The sequence below is a fragment of the Alligator sinensis genome, unplaced genomic scaffold (assembly GCF_000455745.1).
Source record: "Alligator sinensis unplaced genomic scaffold, ASM45574v1 scaffold165_1, whole genome shotgun sequence".
Classification (NCBI taxonomy): Eukaryota; Metazoa; Chordata; order Crocodylia; family Alligatoridae; genus Alligator; species Alligator sinensis.
Window position 1 is genome coordinate 2,393,628 of NW_005842054.1, and position 7,619 is coordinate 2,401,246.

Genomic DNA, 7,619 nt, shown 5'->3' on the forward strand with positions numbered 1-7,619 from the left:
TGACGCGGTGCGTGTGGGAACCTTGTCCCTTCCCCAGCCCTTCAGCAGCCATTAGGAAGCTGCTGAGGGGCTACGGGAGGGACAAGGGGTGGGAACTAAAGTAAACCGTATTTACCTTTGTTTCCCGTCTCAGCACCGTGGGCCACAGAAAACGGCCTGGTGGACCGCATGGCAGCCTGTATGTTGGACAAGCCTGCTACAGCAGGCTTGTATGTATGTTGGCTTGTCTGTATGTTGGACAAGACTGTCTACAGACAGTCATACATAAAAGTCTTTCTATTCCATAGTTATTAGAAAACATTTTGGGCAAGTAAAGGGTAGCAATATATGAACACCTTGTCTTAAACATTCTATTCATCATTCTAAAAGAAAATATTTCATAAGAGGGTTTTTTAATTTTTCCAAAAATTTTCAATTTTTCCAATTTTTCAGGAAAAAAAAAAAGTCCTCGCAAAAAACGGAAAGAAACCCATGTTTTTTTCCCAAATTGCTCTGTTTTTTTTTCCAGGCTTTCACATCTCTACCCCCATCCCCTAACCGTCAGGCCAGGATAGGCTGGAGTGAAGCAGCTGCTGCAGTGTTGCGTGGCACTGAATGCCGCAGACATGATTGGGTCAGGGCAGGGTAGGCAGAGCTGAGCTGTCTGGCCCAGCCCAGCATAACTCAACCCACAGTGCCCAAGGGTCTGTGCCCTGGCCACTAGAGGCAGAGCCTGGCAGGGGCCAGAGAAGCCAGTCCTCCCCGCTGTGTGCAGCAGGGTCCTTCCCCCACTCCTAGCCGGGTCCAACCCTTCCATTCAGTCCTGTGGCCCTGAAACCATTAGTTTCCTTGGCATACTTTTTTTTCCCCAAACAAAGATGTGGATTCAAGAAATGAGCTGAATAACTATATACTTAAGAGCCGCAGAATGACAGAAGAGTGAAGGAAGGGTGGAGATACATCATGACAAAATTGGATATATCCCAGAATTATCTACCAGGTAGATTCTCCCCCATACTATGGTTGTTTGCTGTGCTTCATACAACATCTGCCCTTTCACTGAGGGCTTGGAAGTGGAAGTGGAAACAGTAATAGAATTATAAAAATAGACAGACAAAATGATCCAAATTGTTGGGGGAGTTTTCAGAGTAGGTTCTGTTGGGAGGAGGTGAAGGTTGCAGGGTTAAGTTATTTAATATAAAGTATACTTAATGAGATGAAATTGGTATCTGATATTAATTCTATCATTCACAAATGGGAAGGGGAACAGGGAGCTTTTCTCCTTCACCTAAATCTGGTTCATGACTTATAGAAAACTGTTCTAAAAACCCAACAATGTACTCCACTATCATAGATCAAACAAACATTTTAAAAAACATGTTACAAATCTGCATTCTATATCAGAGTCCCATCACAGTTAAGAGGGTTGGAGAATTGTTCGATCTTAGTTTGTAGCTCTCCACCCTCTAAGCACCTGTTTTCTTTTACATAGGGAGTTAAAAAACAAACTATTGCTTTAATTGATTTTTAACTTACTACGGGTGGGCAATCTATGGACCGTGGGTTGGATATGGCCCTTGGACTTGGGCTTCAGAGGCAGTCGGCAGCACAAGGCGCTTTCCACTGGTGCTCTTCCAGCTCTACCACAGGGACAAAAGCTGGTTTCAAGCACTTTCCCCATGTGGCCAGGGAGGCAAGCAGTGGCTGGGTCCTAAAGCCCACCAACCCAGTGGGTAATTCTGGCCTGCAGCCAAAGTTTGCTTACTCCCCAACTTAGACCATACCTGCTCTTTCCCCAGACCTACAATAGGACAAGCACACACTTGTCTAACATCTCTCCCAACTATACAATTGGTCTAATAAAAGATATCACCAAAATAATCTGTTTTCCTATCATATTTAAGAGAATGTATGGGTGTCATCAAGCCATAATTTATTGTTTCTTAGTACCTCTGGACCAGGTATGTTCATCTCCTCTTCTCTTCTTGATATTGCACATCACAAATATTGTTTGTACTCATACAGTATAAATCTTAGCTTCTTATAGATATGCAACATCTTTGAAACATTACAATGTTCTAAAGAGAATAATTTTTAAATGGCCAATACACAGCTTAAGTTAGGAAAAAACAGAATGAGAACTAGAAAGATTTAAAAATAGCTTGTGGGTGAAATAGAGGCATTCAGTCTGAGCAGTTACATTTGATTCTTTATTACTACTGAAGATTAAAGAACTGAGAACACTGAAGTTGTCCAAGCAATTGCAGAAGTATGCATACAGAACATTAGTGGACTGAAAAAAAACCCTACAATGCAGTTCAGTCAACATAGTGAATTTAAAAGAGAAAATTACCTGTATGTGTATTTACTGCAACAGACTTTTCACTGAAGGGAAAATGAGCTAGATACGTAGAAACTCATTTGAACTATGTACTTCCATGAAAGTACCGCCATTGGGACTTGTTAGAAACAGGATCTAAAGCACTAAAATACAACTCATGAAGGTTACTGGAAAGTACTGTCACTGAAATCTATAATAAAAAGATTCCAGATATAAGAAAACCAATAGAAGTATAATGAGAGGGTAAATGCATCTTTTTTTCTCTCATCAGCATTAACACCCTGGAACTTCCTTTTCATTTCTTTGGTTTTACTACTTGAATCTTCTATTTTGATTTTCAGTTGTATCTGAATTATTGGATTAAAAATGTGTTGTTTGAAAGCAATATAAAAAAACCTAAAAGATCTGCTAACTAAAAAGTTATGCCTTTCCATCTGAATTTTCTGCATGTTACTCAACTTCTTATATTTGTGGTACTTAAGGAAATACAAGGTTGACATCAACTTTCGTCTTAGGAAGACTGTAACTATGCTCAAGAGAAATCCCCCGGGGGCATAAATTATAAAGATTATGGAATTTTGAATTATTTTTAAAGTTTCCTGGGGAAGACACAAATATTAACTTTCTGGTTACAAAGATAATCTTAAGAATTTAAATAATGGTGATGCTGTCCCCATTTTATAGCCAAGGCAACTGAAATCATAGGACTAAACATAGTTCCAACATTTCAATGAGACACAAAGCCTAAATCTTAATTTAAATTTAACATGTCATAGTTGATCCTTATACTAGCTCAACCCATCTGATTCACTGTGCCCATCACATTTATTTGCAAACAAACTAAAACTACAAGCTCCAAGCAATTTAAAACATGCAGTATTCTTTGATACTCCCAATCAATGGTGTATTTGCCACTGCTTTAAAAAAATGACATAAGTGCTGTTCATAGTTATCAGTTAAGGGTAAAGCCCAAGGTGAAGCAGGTGGGATTTTGTGGCTCTTCTATTGAATTCAGACCAGCAGCAGTAACAGCTTACTTTAATGACCCAACAAATCTTTTTGAAGGATTTCCTTTGTATTTTATTATGATATTTTGAAACACAGAACCACAAAGCAAAAAAGAAATTTCAGTTAAGCCTGGGTTTAGGTATGGAATACCCCTGACTAATCAGACTTTAAATGTCCTCCCAAACAAAAACATGATATATATTTCTTGGCTTTTGTTTTTTGATCCTCCAAAAAGACCTCCCACCCTCCTGAAAAATTTCCACTTGTTTGATAAAAATACCCCAGCTGCACCATTCTGAGACATCTACGAATTTCTGATATTAGCAATATCTCACATACTTAAGCACCTGTAGGATGCTATCAGCAAATCAGAGAGTATACCAGGTTTCACAAAGAACTTAATAATATTTTAAAATCACACAAATCAAAAGCAATATACAGTAGTATTTATTGGGTTAATTTTTACCCAATTTATATGCAAGCACCATCACAGAAGCTATAATAAAGGTGAAGATATTTTCCAGGAACCAAAAGTAGAAGCTACTTCTATGCTATAAAATAATATGCTGAGATAAACTTAACTATACTGTGCCTGGGAAACATTTACTTCACACTTCTAATTCCACATCACTGCATTAAACTCTGTTCTGCAGTATATGTATCCATGTCTCTGAGTGTCTCAGCCTATTGTTTATGGTCAGTCTTAAACATACACAAATGATAAAATGTAAAAGTTTCTTATTTGAAACATACTGCTTGTTCAAGTATCATGATATGCTGCGTGCCACATACAGGGGTTGCCCACACCATGCCACACACAGACGGCCCCTACCACTTGTGACAAAAGTGCCATGGGTTTGCCACCTCCAAAATATTTACTGTAAAATAAAAAACAAGTCTAATTATTTTAAACTACAAAATAAACAGTTTTCACAAAATGGTACTAAGCAAAAATGCAAATTTGGGAAAAATGATCCTACAGTAAACAACCATTTTAACTCACCTGCCCTGGTTGAGGTGAAAAACAGTCAATAACTTCCTTCACCATCACTGGGATGTGCAATCTTCTGTAGTCCTCATCTTCTGCACTTTCATTTATATTAGCATGAACTTCATTCTTATGTGCGGTTTGATCTGTAAGTCCATTAGGCACAACAGTTGAAGACTCTGCATTTCTGGCCCAAACACATTTGTTTATTGAGCCTGATTTTAAGCTGCACAGAAACAGTTGTTTGTAGCCATGGAGCAAGTACTGAGGCAACAGCATATTGTAGACAGGTCAACCTAAACAAATAATAAGTATTAGAAAATATTTTAGAATGAGTATTCTAAGAATAAGGGGCACTTTTACACATGCTCTGGGTGTGGGGTGCTTTAATTCAAGTGCAACAGCATCTCATGCATCAGCATCCCCGCACTTCAAAATGGCAGCAGGGGCGCTTGAAGTAAAGCTTGTTCAACTAACTTTAGCTCAAGCACCCCTGCCACCATTTTGAAACGCAGGAATACTGATACACAAAATGTGAAGGCTGGGAGCAGAGGAGGTATTTACCTAGAAAATAAATGAAAAATGAAGCCCTCATTTTCTAAATTTCAATTCATTCTTTTTTTAAAGGAACAGATTAGCGCAAAAATACAGTATTCCAAGACTAGGTTAAAGAAGTTAATTGTCATGTACTAACACATCATGGGCGTGAGGGGGCTGATGTCATGTAGTGAGCACCACGCTCGTGCAGACTCGATTGAGTCTGCTCCAACGTGCTGTAATTACAGCACGTTGGAGCAGCCTCATAGCACGTCTATAGGCACCCGAGGTTTGCAAAGAAATGAGAAATACGAAATCTTTGTATCCAAGGATACAAGGCTCCACGTAAACATTTCCCTGGCAGAAATTAATTTACAAAGTTGCCATAAACAACTTCAGTGTTGATCTCCTTTCAGTATTTCTCCAATGCCCTCACTCTTATGCAAATCCAGTAAGAGCTTTTTTTCCTCTTTACCCCAAACTCCAACTGTATTATAATGAACCAAAGACCTCAACTTTAAAATGAAAATCTATGTAGTACAAATAACAGTATAATCAGATGTGAGCATAAAGTACACCAGTGAAAAAAGGTTACATTTATTTTCAGCGCAGTGCCCTCGTTTTGTCATAGACGATGGCAAACATGTTAATATCATACCATAACACAATGAATGTTGTTTTTCCTTTGACCAGTTAAAGCAGAAAAGCGATGATTGAAATATTGTGATTGGATTTGAAATGGTGCTAGAATAAGATAATGTTACAAATCAATAAACATATTTGTACCAGCGCATGATAAAAATCACATCATCAAATCACTTGCTTCGAGACATAAGCTGATTATACCAGGGATCAGGAATGAAAACTATGACTCATGAAAAGTATTTCATAGTTGGCCTGATGCAATACTATAGTCCTCTGAAAAATCATATAGTTTATCTGCTCTGGTATGTCTTTGCTTACTGCTTAAAAATGGGATGAACTGCTTCTCAGACTAGGCAGCTACTACATGCTTGCATGACTTCTGTAACCTTGTATTGGAATACTGTATTTTTTGCACTAATCCGTTCCTTTCATAAAAGCATGAATTGAAGTTTAGAAAACGAGGGCTTAATTTTACCTTTATTTTCTAGGTAAATACCACTTCTGCTCCCATATTTCATAAGCCATACAAGAAAAATGAAAACCCAGACATGAAGATGCATGACGCAATGCTGTCCTGATTTCTGCTCTTAGCATTAGGACTATATGCCTTCATAAGCCAATTTATCTACTTAGTTTACCTAAATTTGTTCAGATAGGTTCCTATGTTGCCTGCACCTGTAACAATAATACTCAATCATCATTTTAGGTGGGATCCCCTCATAATAATTGAGGCCCTAAGTTTAAAAAAAAAATTCCAAGCTTTAAAGACAAATGCATGAGGCATGTTCTTTTAGGCCAGGTATTTTCCTCATCTCCAGAAACCATTTATAATATGGATGGTAAAAATAAATGCAAACATTACTCATATTAAAGATGACCAACAACTCTCTCAACTCTGCCTCCTTCTGCCACCTGTAATGGCAGACCAGGTGAGCACAAGGTACAGCACTGGGCCTCAAATGATGGGGTGAAGAGCCCTTTCTTCCAAATACAATTTGAAAGCCTGCAGCAGATGAGGGCCCTGAACTAACCAGCTCTGCGACCAGGCCACTGCCACCACAAAGAGATAAGGGCTGACAACAGTGACTACACGCTTCAGCACGTGGCATCACAGGATCTGTGGCAAGCTGCATAGGCCTATATAGGACACATGTAGTGTCCACACAGGCTACAAATCAGCAGCAGGAAGTGGCCTCCTTGGAAGCAACCTGGTTTGGAGGAGGGAAGCAGGGCAGTACGTCCCTGCTCATGGGCAACTGGTGCCACCTTAGCGGGGGCATGTGCTCCCCCCCAGCCAATCTTACCGACCGGGAGGGGAGTCCCTTCACAGCCCATCGCCCGGGAAGTGGCCAACAGCACTTTATCTGGTACTCCCACTAGCTGGTGCCTGTCGCCTAAGCGGGGAGCGCAACCTGTCAGGGAGTGCTCCAGCACTCTCAGGGGCTGCATATGCACCTGGTACCCATTGCCACTGTCCCTGCTGAGGCTGCCTGCTGGTCCCTCCGGTGGAAGGGGGAGGGGGCCTTATCATGAGCTCCAAGGCAGCACCCCATTTTGGTGGCTTGTGTCTTAAAAGGTGGGGCAGCACAAAGCTACGGGCCCCTGCACTGTACACGTTGTGGGGGTAGAAGCACCTCGGGAGCAGCAGAGGAGGAGGAGAGAGAGCGGGCGCCACAGCAGCAGCAGGGAGTGCTGGTAGGCCTCGTGGGGGAGGAGCACACCAGCGCCGAGACGGGGAGCCCTGCGGGACTCGTGGCTGCAACGCACGCGGGAAGATGGGGGGAGCTCCTTATCGGCCGAGGTCTAAGGGGCTGCGCAGTCCTGCCACCCCAAGCCCGCAGCTGCACCGAGGTGCCGCTACTCACTGCACACCAGGCCGCCGCCAGCGCCGCCCGCCCCCTACGCACACGCGCGCCTCCCCCCACTGCCCTCCTCAGCTCGGCGGAGTCGTAGTACCCACCCCGGGCCAGAGGCACCTGCCCCTCCCCCACAGCACCCGCGCGCCGAGGCGGGACGAGGAGAACCCTGGCAGCAACCGCCGTCGCGCCGGAAACGTCACAGCGGCGCCAGCCAATGAGGGGGCGCGGCCGCGCGAGCCGCTTGCGTTTGAATTTGGCTGGG

The 7,619-nt window shown here is 42.1% G+C and overlaps 1 protein-coding gene across 6 annotated transcripts in view; it reads right to left on the minus strand.

Moving 5' to 3' along the window:
• METTL15 (methyltransferase like 15) overlaps positions 1–7,619 on the minus strand; it is a 231,835-nt gene that overhangs the window by 224,094 nt on the left and 122 nt on the right. The window contains exons 1-2 of one of the 6 annotated variants that reach the window (XM_006022927.2): positions 7,459–7,555; positions 4,332–4,612 (exon numbers count right to left, since the gene is read on the minus strand). In XM_006022927.2, the coding sequence (XP_006022989.1) occupies positions 4,332–4,595 (264 nt within the window). In that variant the 5' untranslated portion in view covers positions 4,596–4,612; positions 7,459–7,555. The other 5 variants (XM_006022928.2, XM_006022930.2, XM_025203350.1 and 2 more) reach the window with 5 other exon arrangements.